We start from the raw sequence: 22,160 nt of genomic DNA on the forward strand, positions 1-22,160 counted from the left end.
GAGCTGGTTTGTGCTCAGAGCAAGCCACCTTTGCAACAAAAGGGTGAGGGGATTCTAAGGAAACATCAGGGCTTCTCGGGTGAAAACTGGGAGATCTCTCAGTAAAGTTATTCTTTAGTTTGATCAAAAAATCTGTCATCACATACTCTGGCTGGTGAAGAGGTGATAAAATCATTCAGCTTTGGGACATGGCGTAGTTCTCTCAAATTTAAATCAGATGGAAAGAGAGACAACTTGTTTTCAAAAGTAGTTAGGCTCTCAGCAGGGATTATTACTCTTACCATTTTCTTGTAGTTGCAAACCAAGCATGTTTCAGAGTTGGATATATCAGTGAACAACCACCATACTTTTCTTATAAACTTATCTTGTATCATAGCTCTGTCCTCTCATGAGGACAACAACCATAAAACCTGGTGCTGTTGTCCATGTGAGCACGCAGTGATCCAGTGTTTTGCTTGCTCTGAAGATATCTACATGAGTTGACGCACAAGCATGAAGATGAGTCACAGAAGGCTCGATTAGTATTGGAAACTCAATGCAGATCTGAGCAAGTTTTGGATGCTTCCCACCATGCATACTTCACTCCCTGTCTCACTGCAGACCCTGCTGTGCAAATGCTTTAAAGGGTAACACAGGGAAAGGGCTGTGCCTTGGGAAGAGGAGAAAACATTCTCCTCAAACACAGTTAATGTGGCAAGAAAAAGACAGGTTTAAACTGCAGCATTGGAGTTTCCAGTTAGACCTTGGGTCAAACGTCTATTGCTGAGAGACAGATTCTCCATCACTGCAGGGTGCAGAAACTATCGGACAATTATCTGTCAGTACAGACAAGGTGGACTTGGTTGCAGCTATGAGTTAGAGGACGTACTGAGATCATTGCCAGTTCTGTCATTGCAAAACAGGAGGTCACCCTACCTGTATCTTAATCTTGCTTGGAAGATGCACCCCGAAAAGACATAGTCTACAGGTCAAGTCCACACACAGCAGCTACTGAAATAGCAATCTAAGACATAATACTAATATAACCTTTCAGCAGGAGTAGGGCTCACGCTTCTTCAGGAAAACATCCCCATGAGCATCACACATACTTGCAAAGTTAAGCAGTACTGAGACAGAAAGTTTTGTTTGAGGGTACCCAGGACTGGGTTAAAACTGCTGAGATCCCATGCAGCAAAACACTGAGGCAGTGTATACTGCTCTGCCTAGTCAAATTTATCCTCTGAATTGTTATGGGGTAACTTTAGTCCAACAGAATTCATGCCAGACAGGGTATCATATGTCTTCCTGCAGCCAATGTAAAACATGAAGCCAATATAAACACTATATAGCATGTTCTAGCTAATTCAACACAAAGCAACAGTGTGCACACACCTGATCTGCATCATATTTGTCCTGCCAGGTGATTTTGCAATACACAGGCTGAGTGTTAATGAGATGGAATCCTAGCCCCATCTATTGCTCTGACAAGCCCTCATGTAGTGTTTCCTGCTTAAAAAAACCTCATGTCAATTCAAGCTCATGTATGGCATTCAGAGATACGCAGACCATCCTGACAAGTTAATCATGATGAGTTTTCCCACGCTCAGGCAATCAGGCCGACAAACAGGCCTGTAGGGAAAGGGATTTATGCCTCTTAGAGTTGCAATAAAGAACGCTGATGTTCAGCACTACAGAAAACCACCCAGCAGAAGAGTCCTAGCCATCAGCTCTGAGCAGTGTATGAGACTCATAGCCAGCTGTCCAGGCTAATGGACCTGTAATTTGAGGCAGGTCCCCACTAAGGCTCTACATCATGTAGCATGCAAATCCAGAACACCTTATGTGCCCAAGGCTAGGCCTTAGCAGGACTTGCTCCCACTTTTGGCAATAGACATCACACATGCCCTCCATGTCCCATCAGCTCCACTGACCACCTTGCAGTGATCTCGGCTAGGGCTCAACATGCAGGATGTACCAAGGCACCCTTGTCCTCTAAATATATGCTTTTGCATCCTCTGCCCCTGGCCTTCACACACATCTCTGCTGTGTCCTGATTCTTCAGAGTCCAAAGCTATGGGTTTAACACTAGAGACTGTCATCACACCTCTTGGCCTTGAGATGAAGGAAAGGTCTAGAGATGCCACAGCCCCATCTCCTGAAGCAGTGCAATTCTCAGGTAAGGGCTTCACGAAACTTGACTAAGCTTATACAGCAGGAAAGTGGCAGTGGCATGCTAACTCCACCTTACACAGAAACATTCCAAATGCAGTGTCATAAAAGCTTAGTGCTTGAACAAAAAATGAGTGGCCTCTTGTTTCAGGGTTAGCTGGTCATTTCTACCACAGAATGTCCTGCGTCAGTACCTGCAAGTATTTAAAATTCTCAAGCTTTCTTGTATTTGTTGTACCTGCCTTCTGGTTTTTTGAGCCTTTATGTTAGATGGTGCTGAGTTTTCAAGCTTTTCTCCACATGGATGAGGCCACCAGGTGACCCACAGTGTGGAGAGCCAGCCAAAACTCTGTGGAGATGGAATATGAGCAGATAGGGCGTGCGGAGAGAGCCCTAGAAGGAAGAGGGAAGATCTGTCTGTGAGAGGTTTAAAATGACCCTGAGAAAATCTCTAAATTGGGTTTGGTAATACTGAAGGGGTGGAGAGGAAGGAATATTTTAGAGAAGAGAAGGACTTCCCAGCCTTACTTTATGTTACAAGGCTGTGTCTTAAACAGACCACCTACCTCCTCTGAGCATGGAGTGACCACGGAGGCAGTACCTGAGCAGACATGATGGAGGATTGTGAGACAAATTTCCATCTGGACTTTGCCAATGCCTGTCTTAGCACCAATTATAAGAAGCAATCTCACTATCCAGGAAACAAGGAGGCACCAATTTAGCAGATAAGCCTGGGGTGGTATTGTCAGTGCATCTTTTTAAGGAGCATCCTGACAGGATGTTTACCATCTTTTCTTTCTGATAACTACAATAGCTGAGAAAAGCAAGCAGAAGAAACCCAAAGAAATGTCAGCTGTTCTTCAGGTCCAAAGCAGAAGCAGGAATCTTCAAGGCCAAGCAGGACTGGGAAACAAAAGCTCTGAGTTGAATTAGTCATGTACCAGTTGGTCCTGTAAGAGAAGCCAAGTTTCTACCTTGCATGGATTCCCTGTGCTCTGGTGTGCAGCTGAGCCCCTGCCGTCCACAGGGTGGATGTTTTAGTGCCTGGCTCTTTTTAACTGGCACATGTTAAGAGCTTTGAATTAACAGGTGCATAAAAACTGTCAAAAAACACTTAGCTCTCAAGACAGTCTGTTGGTTGTATTAAAAATATGGTTTTATGTAACCACATTCTCTCAACACTTGCTGGGTATTATGGCATGGGAAAATCACTCGCCCTTTCCAAATCAAAGCAGCGATGTTTAAACTCTCCTGCAGAAAAAGAAAAAAGAAAGAAAATGAGAAAGGCTACAGTTCCTCTGATCTTGCCAAGGAATTGCTCCTGTTTTCCACACTAAAGTTAGATTTCTTCCAGCTAAATAGGACTGGCCTAAAGCTCCAGACTAGAGGCAAGCACTCCAGCAGGTCAAAAGGCTAGTGTCTTGCAGCCCTACTGAGCTGGAAATGAGGTATTTTTGACAACTGAATGGGAAGATATCTCACTTTATGACTGAGGAGGTGGTATTTGCTGTAAGCATGGTCTGTGATTAGAAGAAGAATCAAGAGTTTAACAGAGGCTTAGAGCTAGGAAAAAAGCTATTTGTGCCCACATTTCAGAAGAAGTTTAGTTCTCATTCTCCCCTCAGTCATGAGTCCTGAACATCTGGGATCCCAGAAACAAAAGCATCAGGTTTCCAGAGTGTAAGATACAGGTCCAGGAGAATTTTTAAAACTCTCGAAAGCATTTCTGAAATCAGTTCCCTTTTAAATATGTGGCAAATACATTAAAGTGGGCTTTGGATTAAGTTTTACTGCCTCTTGATAAAAGCCATTCGCACCTTTGATGTGTTTGTGGATGGCAGCCATCCCAAATGCCTTTCCCAGGCCTCACCCCCATCAGGAAGTCTCCCTCCGGCTCTCTCCAGGAACACTCAGATGGGTTATCATGTCACCGCTCCAGAGGTGACCAACTTCAAAAAGCCACCTCTGGGGTCGCAGACACAGTAGGTGAAAGCAAAGATTTCTGAGTGCAAGCATTTAGGGCGCAATGGTGAATGTGGATGCCACCATGTGGCCCATTCCCTTGCAAAGCCTGTGTGAAGTGGGAAGAACAGAAGGGACCTGGGTTTCTGAAAATGGCTGTTTGAGTTTAATCCTATGAATCAAAATATTTCCAGTACCACCCTGTGCTCACCTACATTCTGCTCAGCCTGATGGCTCTGAGAAGCCCTGGTTATTTCCCTAGCCTGGAGGACAGATGGGTCCATAAAGTTTCTCAGCAGCTGCTGGAAGGAAGAAGGGAAACTGGTTGAAGGACAGAAGGAGAAAATTTATTGGTGGCTTGGAAGGGTTTGAGTAATAGAAGACTCCAGTGTTGCGGGCAGCTGGGGCAGAGAAAATAAGACTAGACCTTGAAAAGCAAATCATGATTCCCCCCTATGAAAAGCAGATACTGTTTTGTGGATGTCAGGGCCAGAATGGAGCATCATGAATGTCCCAAGTGCAACAGCCTGACCAAGGAAAGTGTTTTCCGATAGCTTCTCAGGTTCTGCCAGCAAAAGCATCACCCCTAAGAGACGCACAGAGGGACTGTCACTGACAATACCAGATATACTGAGCAAGTACAGGAGTGGGAGCCTGCCTGCTTGGCAGTGCTGGTTTCCTGCAGAACTGGTTAATGTCAATGAGACTGATGAACACAGTAGTTAGGGGATGCAATGGGATGTCATGGAGAAAAGTCCATCACTAAATATTTTGATTTGAGGAACACAGAAAAGAAAACAACTGGTATTTTAGCAGACAGGGGAAAAAAAGATTTGGAAGCAAGAAAATCCTGCAGAGAATGAGGCATGACTTTTTAAAACGGCTGCAAGATGTTCTTCATGGAAGACTAGAGAAATGTGTTAGAAAAATGCTGGAATGGACCTGGTTGTTTATGAGCACATCTTCATGCCAAACAGTATCATCTTCTCTGCCATGAAGACAACCACCAGAATGTGGGATCAGCTGCAGCTCACACAATAGTGAAGCCAGAGACACAACCTCTAGGACACCATCAGTGCTACAGACAATGAAACATGCACCATCAGCAACGAGTCATCACCTAAACAGCTACAGAACTACTCAAAACATGGTGCAGGGTTTCGGGTGATATTCAGAAACCTAATCCAGACCCAAACTGGGAAACTCTGAAAAAGATGATGTCAGAATTGGATTAACCCTTCCTTGGGACAGAGGATCTGTCTATACTAGAATGGGAAAAGTGACTTGCGCCTGCAAACACAGCTGTTTCACTCTACCTAGCCCATGTTGCAAAGGCAGTGCGTAAACTCAGAGCAGATTTCAGCACAGGCTCACAGTGTGGGTCTCCTGTACATTTATAGCTTGTTGCCCAAACTAACAATCTGAGAGCTAGCCAATTTGTGACTCTTCAGCCATACCATACGCAGTGAACAAACACTTATAGTGGGGTACCCTCGCTTGGGCTCATGGTTCATGACCTCCTAAGGCTATGGTAGTAGTGCAAAGGAGACAGGAAGGAAGCAAGACAGCATGGCTTGCTGAGACACCATCTGAAGGGTACCTAGCTCCATCCTTTAGTGAAGAAGTCACACCAACAGTGAGTTGCAGTTATCTGCTGCCTAGGAATGACTCCCAGGGCTCTCCATCCCTTCAGCTGTCCTGGGGGCACAGTGGTCCACAGCCACGTGGAGGCAGTGGTCAAGGTGAGCTACTCTTCAGCTACACAGCAGGTAGCTGAAGAGCTTCTGTTTCTGTTGCTGCTGGACCTTATGACTGCAGTGCAGCCAGGGCCTCACTTAGACACTGACTGCTAGCAAGACACCTTATGACACTGCTAAGCTTGAAGTTCATGGAGTGACTGTCCTTTGTTCTACTACTTCCTTTATTGTCTCTCTGAAGGAAGAAACTGTGTATGTGAAATAACTCAATGGGGTCTCCTTCAGGGCATTTAGGTACTAACGCAGAAGCAACACAAGGTCAGCAACTGTGCACTGGGAGCTGCTCCTGATGTGTGCCAGTGAGACCCTGACTGCTGCTGTTCCATTATAAACTCATCGCAGTATTTGTTTAAGAGTTCCCAAGCCACAGTGAGCTCAGAGCAATGCCTTCCCGGCGAATGAGCAGACTGAGATCTTGGGCTCGCTTTGGCCCTGTGTTATCAGGGAACGCCTGTAACCAGAACAAAGACCCATTACTGTGCACTGCAGAGAACAGAAACATCAGAGAGACATTTGAAGGGTCAGACTCAGCACTGATAACAAGAACATGAGAGGATTACACCAGATGATCCCCAGCACCAGCACTACCAACTGCTTCAGAGAAAACCTTGCATGGGGAAAGTTAAAGAGGCCTGTCATTCAGGGATTTATTTATGACCCATGTTTCACTGTCATTACCCACAAAGCAATTAAGCTTTGTTTGGGTGTTTCTGTCCTACTCAGGTCCAACTCCTGAAACCAGACTCAAGGAGGGCTATGGCTTCAGCCCATGCATTGTCTGGGTGAACAGAGATTCTGTTCCTTCATTCAGACATCTTGCCACAGCCTCCCTCATTCTGAAAAATGTAAGAGACTAAAGAGGTGCCTTGAACACTGCAGCTTTCATATTGCATGATTTATACACACTTCAATGGCATCACAAGGCACAAAATGGGTTCTTCCAGATCTTGGGGTTTCATTCTTTGCTGTGAGGAACCTCCAAGATTTTCTCTTACTGCCTGCTCAGATGGATCCCAGTCCTTCACCAGAGGACTGGCCTGAACTGGGCTTGCAGGGCAACAAGTCCTATATCAATTATCCAGCAGTCTCCAGAAAACAGCACAGCCCTTACATGGTATAGCCCTGGAAGAGGGAGTCATGCGTTTGCTACCCAGCTCTAGAGTACAAACGCAGCACCTCAACCCCACACAGGCTTTCCAGTCCCAGCCATCACACTGAATGACATCTCTGCTGCTGCTCAACTTTCTGCGCTCATGCCACCACCCACCATTGCCTATTCAACAGGACACTGTCCCCATCCTCTGGGGATGAGACTGCCAGATCCCTGCCACACAGCAGGGCTGCTTTACTTACTGATAAGAGCAATTTCTCCCAGTTCTCACCTCTCGCACACATGTGCCAGGTGTGAAAACCAGTTCAGACATAAAACCCACTGCTCAGCTCTAGCAGTGTGGAAAAATAAAATCACTGGCTGATCAGCCAAACAAGCAGGTGGGAGTGGTATGGACAGAGGCAAGAGAGACAAGGTACTAAACCTGCCCAGTGCTCCCAAGTGCCTCGTTATACTGATTTATGTTTAGCTAATTGAGAAAATGACTCTAACTACACAATCCAGGCCCTAATTCAGAAAGGTTTTAGTTTTTAGTGTCTCTACATGTGTCTTAAAAGGCATGATTTAAACCCTGTAACTAACAGGCTGCCAAAGGCAAGGATTTGAAGGATCCGATGTCCTATCATGCCGAGTGGGTGAGACTTGGCTAAATTCTCTCGTTACTTGGTCTTTCCCCACTGATGTACAAGTTTGCTGCTGGGACATAAATCAGGGGAAATGATGAAGGAAACCAGTCTCGTGCCCCATCAAAGGAGCCAACACTCGCTTTAACAGGACCATGCAGAAAAGCCTAAATAGGGCACTTAACAAGCATGTGGTTTCTATAATACCAGCCCACATCTCTACACCCTGTTTGCATTGCCACTGGCAAAACCCTTTGTCCCTTGCACACCACACCTGCTTATATCCACAGAATTAGAAAAGGGATCATGATATAATATCAAAGTGTTGAACATATGATTTCCGGGTTAGATCAGGCCTGCAGAAAAATTTTATCTAGCTCTCAGCAACTGCATGAACCCTTATACACAGCTCTGGTATGCACAAGAGCAGAGCATAGAGACCCAGGACACTATGTCTACACAGAATCACACAAAAGCACCAAACTCACAGAATCACAGAATCGTATAGGTTGGAAAAGACCTTGAAGATCATCCAGTCCAACCATTTACCTAACATTGACAGTTCCCAACTACACCAGATCCCTCAGCGCTAAGTCGACCCTATTCTTAAACACCTCCAGGGATGGGGACACCACCACCTCCCTGGGCAGCCCATTCCAACGCCTAACAACCCGTTCTGTAAAGAAATACTTCCTGACATCTAGTCTAAACTTTCCTTGGTGCAACTTGAGGCCATTACCTCTTGTCCTGTCGCTTACTACTAGGTTAAAGAGACTCATCCCCAGATATCTGCAGCCTCCTTTCAGGTAGCTGTAGAGGGCGATGAGGTCTCCCCTCAGCCTCTTCTTCTCCAGATTAAACAACCCCAGTTCCCTCAGATGCTCCCCATCAGACCTGTGTTCCAGACCCTGCACCAGCTTCGTTGCCCTTCTCTGGAGACGCTCAAGTAACTCAATATCCTTTTTGTAGTGAGGGGCCCAAAACTGAACACAGTCATCGAGGTGCGGCCTCACGAGTGCCAACTACAGGGGTAAGATCCCTTCCCTGTCCCTGCTGGCCACACTATTGCTGACACAAGCCAGGATGCCCTTGGCCTTCTTGGCCCCCTGGGCACACTGCTGGCTCCTGTGCAGCCGGCTGTCAGTCAGCACCCCCAGGTTCCTCTCTGCCTGGCAGTTCTCCAGCCACTCCTCCCCAAGCCTGTAGCGCTGCTGGGGGTTGTTGTGGCCCAAGGGCAGCCCCCGGCATTTGGCCTTACTGAAACTCCTACAGTTGGCCTCAGCCCATGGCTCCAGCCTGTCCAGGTCTCTCTGCAGAGCCTCCCTACCCTCGAGCAGATCAACACTCCCACCCAACTTGGTGTCATCTGCAAACTTTTGAGGGTGCACTACGTCTACACAGAATCACACAAAAGCACCAAACTCAGTCCAGCACTCACAGATGCTCAAAGATCCCATGTGAGGGGCATCTGGTAAAGAACCAGGCTTCAGGCTGGGACAATCCATATCACAGGGGTTTTGATCCATATTTGAGCCTTGACAAAAGGGTGAAGTCTATAGATCCTACTGTCCTAAGCAGAACGGAGGGAATCCCAGCATGGGAGGCCATTCGAGAGTAATCTGCCCCTTTCTTTGGGTCCAGAACTTCCCCGTAATAGGGTAACTGTCCCATAAACAAACCTTTCTAGAATGTTCTTAATACAGCTGGTTAGAAAACACAGTACCCCCAACCACTAGGACAGTCACTACTTTTCACTCTTTCGTTTTTCCTCATTCACTTTAGACGGGATACAGGCTTAAAGGGAAAACTACAATGCATCGCAGAAGGAATTAGGAAGAAGAATGGCTGATGGAGAACTGTCTCTCCCCAGACAGTTACCCTAAGCTGAAACCTCTCAAGAGCCCAACTTCATCTGGCTGGATATACAGTCAGATTGGGGATTGTCCAAGTGTTTTACACCCTGCACTAGACATCCATGGGAACCCCAGGCTGAGCCATGACCATCTGTGCTCATTTAAACATTTCTTGACAGAGGAGGGAGTGTTAATCCTGACATCCTGGCCAAACTGCAACATGGGCAATTATATTGTGCTTTGTAACATTCTCACAGTGGTATACATCAGTGTTTTCCACTTCTTCCCACAATGGTAATGCAGTGGCCCAACACAGAAATGGCTACAGTGCCACAGGAGAACACAAGTCCCCCGTGATGAACCCTGCAGCGTTCCGGTCAGATATCACCCATCTGCTCCATTCTCCCTGCCACAGGTGTTCAACCCCAGTACGCTTCACATTCAGACTTCGGCCTCGTCTTGCAAGAGGCCCTGATTTAAAAATCCGCCTACCCATTCCTGATCTATGCTGAACTTTTCATTTTTCCATTTTTCTGAAGAGATACAACATGCTAGTTAAGTGGACAGCACGCCTGCCTTCAATACACTCCAGTGACAGCAGAGCCAAATGTTTTAAGATCCTTCAGCTACTACAAAGGTAGAAATGGCTTTTGCTTGAAGAGCCTCAATTCCAACTGTTCTCCTTCCTTCAAGGAAAAAACCCAACCCTTTTACTGCACCAAAATCATCTCCTGGCATTTCTGACCAGCACACATGTTGTTACAATTATGACTGGACTGCTTGGCTCCGGCATAGGGGGAATGTTAAACCAGCACACTGGCACCCATCAAACCATTTGCAAACTTCCAAAGTAGAACTGACACCATGGCAGTGGTTTATATCACACGTCAGAGAAAGACTCCGTAACTCAGATCAAAGAATTTAACTCTTGGGCTCCCTGTCTAGTGAGAGTGACCAAATTCTAGGCTGCCTATTGTTATTTTACATGGCTGTTTCATGTGGCTTCCAGCCAGTTCACTTCATTGTGCAGGAACTTCGATGGACTGGTAAGAGAACAGAAACTGCTGATTCTAACAGCATCTTCCCTCTCAAGCAGAAACAGTGACAGCACTATCAGGATGGCACATGAGAATTTTTCAGCTTTTAAGTAATTTTGTTGGATATAAACTTACTCATCTTCTAAGAAACTCATATTCTTAAGTAGCTGTCAAAAAGATCCTTGAACTTACAATTTTTTGCCTTTTTTGGTTCAGGAGTTTAAACAATAACCTCACCCATGACAACAAGGTGCAATCAAGTAGGACTATTTTAACCACATCTTAGCCTACTAGAAAACTACAAATTATACACAATATGGTATTATGTGCTTCCTGTAAATACCATTACAATTCAACTCTCTGTCAGATGCTCTTCTGTATGTCCCCTGATGAGCTGAATACAACTGTAATGAGGAACAGACCTATCCACTAGGACTCAGAATCTCTTGAGGAGCGACTGGGGACAGCTGCAGAGGATGGAAATAAGAATGGTACAATTAAATTATTATTGCACTTACTGGTATCCAGTTTTGAAAACCATAATCAGGTTGCTACAAGCTGTTCTGGAACTGCAGATAGAGCAAGGAAGTCAGTTACAATTTTCCCATAATACAACCAAATCTTTGGCTTTTACGCCAGGTCTTCCAGCAAAATAACAGGGAATGCAGTGTATCAGCAGCAACAGAGCAATGCTTCACACGTATCTCAAATGTTACTTTGGAGTTTTCTAACTGAAGTCAGCCCTGATTATGAGTGGCTTCTCTAGGAAACAGATTTATCCCTCTTTCTCCTGTGTATGGGAGGCACCAGTAGAGATTTTCCACTGCTGCCTTGGGCCACAGTTAGTTGAAAAGATTCCTGCCAAGCTGTATCCTGCCATGTCTTTGCTTCATATGTTTTCATATTTTGGAACAGCTTTTTTTCAAGATTTTATTTTCACACAGAAGAAAGTTGCCAAAGGACATATCTGATTCTGTCATTTATCACCTCCTGTGGAAAACTGTCTTGGATATGTGTATTAGTATCAGATACCACAACTGAAAGTAAACACATTGCATAGAAGATGTATTGATTTATTAATAAAATAAAAATGAAATGTAGTGACATGTTTTACCACTATTAAAGCTATAGAGACAATCAGTGTCCCATTTATATACTTGATGGCATAATTCAGTAAGTCATTCATAAACAGACTGACACGTTCAGGTCAGGAATTACAGAATCTATTTCCACAATGAAAGCACCTTCTTCCTCTGTTACAAAACAGGTAAGTCTGAATGCAGTCCCCACGGTTTGCAGCTGCAATCAGTCTATGGGAGGTTTTCCTATGTCATCTGTTTTAATTCCTGAGACTTTCTCCACCTGGAATAGCTTTTTAAAGCCTTTCAACGGCAACAGAAAAAAACCAGCTGAACTTCCTGCGGGGTACAAACCTGCTCTTCAGGCAAGAAAATGCATTGAATTGCATACAAAAATGGGCTCACTTTTGATATACTATGGGGGTTATTCATTAAAGTTCCAATATTTAGCCAGGGATCTTGTGAGGCAACTATGACAGAGAAAAATGTTTGTAACCTAACAGTTTTAATTGTAACACGCTCACTTTTGTGTGTTTCTACTTCTACATCATACATTCTGCAATGTCTTAAACTGTAATGCACCGTTTTTGTTAAATCGTAACTGCTGTGATTTCATAGATAATAACGTTATCGATACATAGCCTTGTGTGATCTAGCATTACCTGAAAGAAATAGGCAAAGTGATAAATAGGAAGTATTACAACTGACTTTCTAATTTGCCTCAATATGCAAAATTCCTTTAAATCAGGTACAGGAAAGAGGATCAGCTACAAAGACAATTAAAGTAAGCATTTGGCTTTCACAGGATTAAAAACCACTGAAAACCAATCCCTTATGGATACAAAGGAAGACATACTATCACGGTTGTCAGGGGACAGAAAGTGTTCAGAAGCAGACTAAATTGGGATGTTTTCTCCTGTAGATATGTATCTCTTGCACATTGCTTGGAACAGCTACCTGTGATACCAATATACAGAAAACCTTTGGAAAAACCCTACTGTTCACTTCCAAGTATCCTGTTTCAGGAAGGTACAAAGCCCCGTCAAGAGCTGAGCATCAGAACAGGAACTTAAACCAGACCGATGACAGATGGTGAACCCCAAATGGGACTCTTGTGAAAAAAAGAGCCTTTAACATTTGAAAACAATATTAAAGGAAAAGAGAAATGACGTGCATATTACTGGCACTGCAGAAGCCCAGATACAACATACAGCACACAAGCCTGCAGAGAGTATCATCCATAACTGGCTTGCTTATCTGAATATAGTAGTCATGTAGCAGAACAAGCTGGGGAGTTTCCTGAAGTCACATTTACTGCTTGAGTTTGGCTGTCCATATTGGAGAGGAATTTGGTACTGGAGTTTTGAGACTGAATCAACTGTTCAGAAATAGCAGGAGAAGCGACAGCATGGTTAGCATGCTCATGCTCCTGTGCCGTAACACTGGGAGTGGAGTTTTCCTTAGCTGTCCCGGCATGACTGTGTGACTGGCTGGCTTGTCTCCCTGCTTCTGCCTCCTGCTGCTGCAGCATCCGCTCCACCTCTATCTCAAGTTCCAGATTTTCCTCATCTGCCTCCACTTCCAGCTGCTGCATTAACTCCTCCAGCTTCCTGGCCTTGCGGAGTTCGTTCTGCTGTATGATTGTGCACAGGTGCTCTGTGAGGTGCTCCTTAATCTCCGTCTTGTGTTGGAGGTCCATCTTGGCTGCCACATACTCCGACTCAGCCTTATCATACCGCTTCCTGCAAAATCATCATAATTTCTAGTGTGTTAATTCTCAAAGCACTTTATGATCTGACACATGGACAGATACTTTAAGCGCCCCTGAAATGCAACATGCTCTGCAATACATTATGCCAGCTATTCATGACATGCTGCTACATTAGTAAAAGATAAGAAAGTAAGTGTGAATTGATCAAATCTTCCCCTCCTGACACAAGTCTCCACTGCTGCTGTATTCCAAGGGTTAATTTGCTCATCTGAAATCTACAGATTGAATCACGAACAAGCATTTTTACTGCCTAAGAGATGCATCATTAGCAGCAGAAAGAAACCATCAGAAACTGTAATGTTTTCACACTTCTTATGAACACCTACCTAGTGAGCTGAAACACTGCAAAACAGTGTTGTGTTTTTTCTAATCCAACCATCCACCCGACAGATAGATGCTACAATGGTGCTATACACATTTACATTCGGATTTGGTCTAGAAGGGCACTCTTCTGGCCACCCACATATTCAGAAGATCATGAGCCGCACAGATTGACATAGCATATGACATCAATAGTGATCACAACTTTTGTGTGGCAACAGATGTAGAATTTTATTGTAAGCGTCCCCCTGACACACACCTCCTGGAATTTGCACTTCCTGTCATGACAAATATAGCAAAAAGGAAATATTCCAAATATTTATTGAGGTTAACACATCTGGGATATTAATGGTTGGTGTCCACATTAGTGATGCATCTTCCACTACATTCCATTAATCTGTATATTAATTCTGATTTAATTAATAGAAAGATAGATGCAACCTTGATCATCAGGAAAGGGAACATGTAAAGGCTTTTGCAGAATGACTATGCAATGTACCTTACAGAGCGTTCATAAAACTTTTATTAATAAGGTGATTGAATAAAGAATCCAGCTGTTTGTTTTATAAAATCAGATTCAAATATCTCATTAAACAAAGCAACAGAAAGATAGGAGAGATCCTTTGCTCAGGGAAACAGAAGGAAATAAGACCTAGAAGAGCCTTCCCAAATATGTTCTTTTACATAATAATCACAAAAACTTTGGCCCAGCTGTAAAGGCTATGGCTGCAGTGGGCGGCAGATGACCACTTACATTTCCCCCACAAGGAAGTCAAGACTTCCTGGGTCAGGTATGCGAAATGGAAAAACTAATGCTATGCTGGAAACTTCTGCAGAGTTAAAACCTTTGGTTTGAATTCACACACATTCTTCATATCATATTTATGAAAATTCCATTCCATGACAATTGCCAAATGCCCCTAACTATGTATGTGCTCAGGACTATTTAATATTGCACTTTTTGACCCACTGAAATTGTGTTTTAGCCGTAAAATATAAGGCAAGAACTAAAAAATTGCTTAAAAAGACACCACTTAAAAGTAAATCCGGTTTGGCTCATAATGCATAAAACCTACAACACTTAAAAGTATCTAACTCACATTTCCAATCCCTCACTCATAAAAAGAAAGACTTACTAAGTTCATGAAAGTCATTAACTATTTTGTAAGAACTATCCCCTTCGTCCTACCAACATCCCCTTTTGTTACCTTCATTAAAAACTGCTTTCCAAATGTCAGAGACACTTATGTTATATGCTCTTTTGGCATTAAGCATTTCAAATAAGACACATTATTACAAAATTTTGGTAAGGAAATTTCCAGGAGCATTTAATGGTTTTAGAAACCAAACTTAAGCCTAAAATACACTGAAATATTTTTCCTCTTGAGGATACAAAATTCTGTATTCATATACACTCAGCTACTGAAACTACAGATAACCTTAGATATTTCAAATGATAATTACACAAAAGAGATCTTTATTTTTTAGCTACCACTGCTATTTTTTTTAAGACTAATTACCATGTTTATTGGCCTGTGGTCAACGTATAGCAGAAGTCATAAGGAGAAATACAAGTTTAACACATTGAATCGTGAACCAAAAACCGCAACTGAACATTTTCATTTTATTAAATGGCTACATAAACATGCTGATGTTTATCTAATGGTGTTGTGGTTTACCCACAACTAATAGGGTGTTCCGATTAATTTCTTGCATTTAAGGAACTCATCAGAACCAGACTGATTAAAGGCACATTGTGAAGGGTGAAAGCTTGCTTTTTCCTTCAAATTTTGGTCCCAGTTCCAAAAGCACTTCAGCAGTATTACATGTTTTAAGCTTAATTGGTCCCATTGATTCCAACAGGACCAGAGCTGTCATCAACAAGCAAGTTTCCCTGAAAAGGACTTTCATTTTAGGACTTTTAAAAAAAAATCTTTCCCCCCGAGAAGAAATAAACAACCTTGAAACAATAAAGCAGGGCTTATGGACAACTGCACAGTTAAAGCAGTAAGTATGTCTTGTGACAGCACAAAGCTGGAAAGCACAGTCTGCAGTCAGAAAAACTACTTCAGTTTCCAGATTCCAAGGGAAAAATTAGGAAATAAAAAGCACACTTCTACCTCAAGATTTGAAAGCCCCCCAGACTGTGACCACTTTAACTACACATTATTAGAATGACATAACGCCATTACTGCTTCGGTGACAGGAAACAGCATTTTCTCCCTCTACTCGGGCAGGACTATTCCCTCCTCCCTGTCGGTTGCTTACCGGGCATAGGAGTAGTCCAAGCTGGCCTGATCAATGCGGTTCCGCAGGATGCCAATGTCAGCAGATACCATGTCATCCAGAGCTTGTAACTCCTTCTGAATTCGTTTTAGTTTCACTGTTTCAGCTTGAGTTCTTTTGGATCTGCAAAAGGAAGATGCTTTTTTTTTTTTTCTTTTTCTTTTCAATCCTCTCTTCTTGACATAATGGGCCCCATTTCATTTGCAGAGCAACTAACTTCTTTAAGAGCTATTTAGAAGGTTTCTCCTTTATGATTTAAGACTTTTGATCTTTTTTAATATCCACAGGGATATAAAATGCCTGCTATTAAGGACTACAGCAAAATTACGTAATGACTATAATCAAAGTGCCTAAAATGGATTGTGTTTCTTCACTGTGGAAACACACAAGAAGCTGCTGTATCTAAGTAGTTCTCAGTGTAAGGAAACAGGAAATGGCTTGGAGGGAGCAAGAGGGGGAAGGGTATTTAGCCCTGCAAATATCCCCTTTCAAAGAAGCCCAGTTAGTAGGGGCCAAAAAGTCACCTAACCTAAGCTTGATTTCCATTTTGTAAAATTATTCCCAAAAGGCCTAGCCAAATCCCAATGAAGTCAATGGAAAGTTTTACATCAAACACAAAGGATTTCAATCAAGCCTTATGCAACCTTTTTCAACTCAGCCTATTCATTCCAAAGTTCTGAAAACTAAATGTTGCTAAGGGCAGCAAGCTTTGATGGATTTTACTCCCAAGCAAGCTAAGTAACTTTCAACAAGCTTTTACACCAGGTCACTTTGCTGTCATTCATCACCACCAGCAAAACCATGCTTTCAGCCACTGCTTTGTACCCCAAAGAAAGCAAGACGAGATGTGTAGGCAGTGACACCATCTCTCCTTAGACCAGCGGATGTAGGTGGAGAGAAACAGATATCCTGTAGTATTGCTCTGAGCCTGAAAACCGCCTTTGAATGTCAGACATAACCCCCTAGCAATCACCTTCCAAGTCCTCCTCTCTCTCCTCATGCTCTGCTTCCAGGAGGAAGAACTGAGCCTGGTGGTCACACCCACGTTTACTGTCCTACAGTGAGTCAAACCAAACATACTTGTGTTCTACCTCTGCCTGGCAAAGGAAAACAAAATCTTTAAAACCTCAAAGAGAACCTTCTGTGCAGTACTGGCCATGTTACCTGTGCCACTCAAGAGCTTTAATGGGCAGAACATAATGTATGTCTGGGAAAGCACTGTGAGCCTGAAAGCTTCTGATCTTCCTTGATCCAGTGCTATCAGCTGCTCCAATACCCTTGCCTACAAACGTTGCCTTCCCTCTAGTCTTAAACTATCTTGGTGCACAACATTGTACAATGCCTTAAAGTCTGGTCACTTGAAGAGCAAGAGATAACAACTGTGAGAACGTGTGAATTTTTGTAACTTCTAATGATCCAGGGATAAAATGGTACCTTCTTAAATGTGTGTTTTGTTTTCACATATTAGTAAGAGTCAAAAGCCCAAACAGAAATAGCTTTTCTTCATAGGTTAGGATCAATAAACTTTCCTTAAAAACAAATCAGGAACAGAACAGGGATGAGCACCCAAGCACCGCAACTTCCAAACATGCCCTTAATAACAGGCACAAGAACTTCAGCTAATTCTCGAATTGTGTGATAACTTTTCCATCTGCAAAAAGCTGCAGCTTTGGAAGTGTGAAAAGCTTAGTCACAACTTCTTAGCCAGCACTTGTCATCAGAGGGAAATGTTGATCACAGGTGCTCACTTGTGGAGTAGTACACAGAGAATACAGAGAGGAGGAAAAAGTGAGATTTCAATAGAAGATATACAACTGGTTGCAGATGAAAAGTAATCCCTTCCTCAGCTTCAGTCCATGCTGCAGCATAGCCCCCTACCTCTCAGCAATAGCTTTGGCCAGGAGTGCCTTCTTGCGCTTATTCTTCTCTTCTATCAGCCGCTGCTCTTGCTGGAGAATTTCCCATCGTGATTTTTCCTGCCTGCTCATTGACAAGAAGATCAAAATTAACAGAAAGTTCATTTGTCTCCCTGTTCCCCAAATGACACAGATATTCACCATCATATTTCCTGGAGCAAACTCTAAAAATGTCAAAGCAACAATAAACAGGTTTCAGTTCTGAGGAAAGAAGAATCATCTGCAAGAAGTCATTCAGACCAATAAAACATTTCCAGATGAAATCTGCTGATCAGAACAAAAATCTTCATAAGCAAGTAAGCTGCTGGTTAATTCAGCTTTGCTGGAAGAAGGAACATACAGCACTTTTTCAGAAATGGATGGAATTTTTCATTTAAAGGATGTGCTTCCCCACTAGGTAGAAACAGTTTCAAGTTTCTTACTGGCTGCTACAAGTGGCCATCTGTTCAGTCTGCCAACACAGTCTCTTTTTTGGAAATGTTTTTTCCATAAAAGAGATCCTTTCACAGATCTGCTTTACAATACAGCCCCCGAATAATTAAACTGATAGAAATGAAAGGCTGGTAAAGTTACAGTGAAAATGAGCAATGAGGAATGGCAAGAATTCCCTTTTGCCACCAGGGAAAGTTATATGGATACCATTTCCCAGGCTACATCCACTAAGAGATACAACCAGCCCCAGAGGATGGAAGACAAGGTCTCTGGTGAGAGGGGACAATCTGCATCAACACAACTGGGCAGGATTAAGAAGAAACAAAAACAGCTTTGCCCCCTTTCCGCCCTGTTGTGCCCTCTCTCAAGAAGTCTCAGCTTAAAAAGAACTTCGCTTTAAAATAGTCAAGTTACTCAGCTATGTTAACCTTAACAACCATTTCTTCATATCTCTTCAGACTTCTCATCACCCTTCTCCTAAAACCTCATATAGAGGAGTATTTTTAATAAGATTTAAATTCAAGTGCACAGGCTGAGATGAATTCAGCAGATTGAGGGGGTGGGTGTTGCAGCTAAACATCATTTACTCCCCACAGAGAGAAAAACTTCTTTGCATTTATCCCCAGTCAAATAATGTCTGCATTTTTCACCACCAGGAAGGAGCTGAACAGCCAGTACTACTGGTGAGCTGCACCCACATGAGGAATTTGACACGGCTCTTCAAAATGCTGCTACTGTTGTGAAGGGACAGCTATCTGCAGGTAGGTGACCCCAGACAGGAGCCGGGCAGGTAAATGGCAGGCAGCATGGCCATCAGCTGTAGCCTCTCAAGGTGCACCTCTGCAAAACAGAACCTCCAGGATCCTTCTGAGTTTTGAATTCCAGAGAAGCCATGCACTGCTTCTCCACACAAGTGCTGATGACTGCCACAGTCCTGTCTCTCCAGTGGGAAGCATCTTCAGTCCCCTCTGAGATCCGACATAGATCTAACCAGAGGTACGGTCTGACATACGTGGAAAGCTGCTGATCCCTGTTTTGAGGGAATACAAATGATGCATGAAAGTTTGATGGCCAGCCAGAGTTTGTTGATTATATTGGGCAGAAAAGTTTGGACCAGCACAGGAACTGAAGGCTTAAGCAGCATTGTTAAAGTGTTTTAAAAATAAACTGTATGTCCTAGAAAAAGAGTTCATCTTTTTTCCCCTCAGACTTTGCTTTGTCTGCTGAAATATAAAAGAAGATTAGCACTTGGATACAGACAAGAAAACAAACGTGAAGTGGTAAAAACAAGTAATTTCTCATACTGGAAATGCCTGCCCTCTCTAGCATTTAGAATGCAGCTCCCTTTTACAGGCTACTATCTGAGTTCTGGATGATGAACAAAGTAATTGCCACATTCAATCAGACTCCTAGAGAGCAACGTTTAGTACTTTTTCCTTTCTCTTACATGTATCAGTTTAACACTTCTGAGGGAGAGAGGCACCCCACTGTGGGCTGATGCACAGGGTGAGAGCCTTGAGATTGGTCTCATCTTGCATCATAAAAGCTAGAAAACTTCTTAAACCTGAAATTTTACTTCCTTATCAACACTTTTGGCATTAACAAAACTGCAGCAATACTGTAAAGGGGAACACAAAGTTACATCAATCACAGCGTATCTACTCTCAAAAGGGCTTTTTGTTGTGGCTGCTGGCTTGTCTACACTGCACAATGGTGAGTTTAAATCTTCATAAACCATTAAGACAGTCTGGTATCTTGGGTGCTTTATGATGTACCATCCCACTGCCATGGGTAATTCCCTTAAGACAGCACAGTGCGTATCTGCATAGATTATACTACAGAAACTGGTCCTGAATCAGGCTCTACCCAACTAGAGATGGGAAAAAAAGGTTCAACACAGAGGAAGCAAACATCATCTCTCAAACCTTCCTATTAGATACAGAAAAATTAACTTTAGAATGAATCAATACACAATAATAAAACCCATCCCTTGATTTTACTGACTTACTAACAATTCCACTTTCTTTTTCTCCACTTTGGAGTTCAGCTTTGCAGGGCGGGTCTGGGCATTCTCACTGTCATTACAGGGATTTACCGGTGTCACTTCCTTCTGCTGGTCTTGGTTGTCATTTTGCCTTTGATCTCCTGCTGAAGGAGGATGAGGTGGTGGCACAGGCTGCTGAGAAGGACAAGGCTTGTGTTTTGGTATAGAAAGCAACTGCTCAGGAGGAACAGAAGCCACTCCACCCTGCAATCCCAGCTTCTGACTTTGCTGCTGCAGGGCTTTTTCTCTTTGCAATTGCTTCCGACTCTTATTCACAGTGTGGGGGCGATGCTGCTGCTCTGAGGATTCATACAAATCTATCAGTGGATGAGAGGGAGAAACGGAATTAAAACCAAATCTTAAAATCAAAGACAGATCTGTGAATTAGCTTTTCTGGGCAAGCACACTGGTGCAAAACTAACATAAGGAAAAGCTATACCAGGGTGTCAAGGAAAGGCAATGTGAGGGAAAACCCACGAACCTAGAAATGTTTTGTTAACCTAAGAATTGCGAGTTTTAAGGATCTGAGCACCCAAAATGAGGAGAGGGAGACATAAGGGTCCAGAACTGCTGGACTAAATAAGAACCACAGGTAGGAGTGAGGCAACTCTTGGGGAATCACCGAGACAAATCTAGGGCTAAAGGAGGGCCCCAGTCAGTCTGATGGGCAAACTCTGAGTTTATAAAGTGAAGAATGAGGAAAAACAAGGTGCCAAATGGGCAAAGAGGTGGCTGGGAACATGAGTGGGTAGTGCACAGACAGATGTGGGTGCAGGATAAGGGGCTGAGGAATCTGGAAATGTGACAGAGAGGTTGCGGGTGGAGAGACTGAAGGGAGCAAGAGCAATGAGAGATGGGGCCTGGACGGGAGGGGCCGAGGGTCTGGCTGGGGGAAACGAGGGGCCGCCTGCAGAAGCTGAGGTGTTCGATGCGGGGACTGACTGGATAAGCTGAGGAGATGGACAGAGGTGTAGATGCAGGGGGCTGAGGAGAAGGGAGGTAGGTACAGCTGCGGGGGCTGACGGGGTGCCGAGGGCCCGGAGGCTCCTCCGCGCCGCTCCCAGCCCCACTGCCCTCCCGCTAACCGGGGCGGGCGCTGCGTCCGGCCCGAGCCCGAGCCCCGGTTCCCGCTAGAGCCCGGTCGCGGTCGGTACCTGGGCGCTGGCCCCGCAAGCGCCGGAGCTCCTCCTGCGAGAAGCCGGCCCAGGCCTCGGCCATGGCGCTTCCTCCTTCCGCTGACAGGGCGCCGCGGCAGGCAGGGCCCGCGGCTGCCCCGTCAGCGCCGCTCGCTCGCTCGCCGCAGGCGAACGCCGCGGACAGCCCCGGCCGGCGATGCCGGGGGGCCTCGCGCCTCCACGGCAACGCGGCGGGGGCGGGGCGGGGAAGATGGCGCCCTGGGGAGACGGGGAGGGGAAGGCCGCGGGAGGGGGGTTTTGAGCTGGAGAGCGGGACCGGCTCTTGTCGGGGGGTCGCTAGGGTCCGGAGGCTGCCGGCCGTCCCCGGCTGCCGCTTAGCGGCGGGGCAGCTCCAGGGCTCCTCAGCGGGCGGGCAGTCCCGGCGCCCCGTCGGTGGGTCCTCAGGGCAGTCACGGCCGCGGTGCTCGCGGCGCAGCAGAGGGGCTGCAGGACAGGCTGGTCCTGCGGCAGGGCTGCCGTGGGCTTGGCACACGGCATGTGAGGCTCTGCTGAGAGTGGTACACTGCACGGGCACGTCCCAGGATCTCCTAAGAATGTAATGCCCTAAAGAGCTCAGTGAGTCCCAGCTAATTAGGTATAAATGATGAAGAGAAGCCTCTCCCAAATAACGCAAGCTTGAAGGAG

The 22,160-nt window shown here is 44.6% G+C and overlaps 1 protein-coding gene across 2 annotated transcripts; it reads right to left on the reverse strand.

The window, feature by feature from the left end:
- Window positions 1-11,549: 11,549 nt before the first annotated feature.
- On the reverse strand, window positions 11,550-21,597 carry GORAB (golgin, RAB6 interacting). 2 transcript variants are annotated; one of them, XM_074908261.1, is made up of 5 exons: window positions 21,495-21,597; window positions 20,309-20,657; window positions 17,827-17,928; window positions 15,931-16,071; window positions 11,550-13,312 (listed from the first exon to the last, which is right to left on the reverse strand). In XM_074908261.1, exons 1-5 carry the CDS (start codon window positions 21,556-21,558, stop codon window positions 12,841-12,843), a joined length of 1,128 nt encoding a protein of 375 aa, XP_074764362.1. In that variant the 5' UTR covers window positions 21,559-21,597; the 3' UTR covers window positions 11,550-12,840. The 2 variants fall into 2 exon arrangements, with proteins under 2 accessions (XP_074764362.1, XP_074764363.1); XM_074908262.1 differs by lacking the exon at window positions 11,550-13,312 and having other exon boundaries at window positions 15,927-16,071.
- Window positions 21,598-22,160: the final 563 nt, after the last annotated feature.

This window comes from Athene noctua, chromosome 5 (genome assembly GCF_965140245.1).
Source record: "Athene noctua chromosome 5, bAthNoc1.hap1.1, whole genome shotgun sequence".
In the NCBI taxonomy this organism is placed as follows: domain Eukaryota; kingdom Metazoa; phylum Chordata; class Aves; order Strigiformes; family Strigidae; genus Athene; species Athene noctua.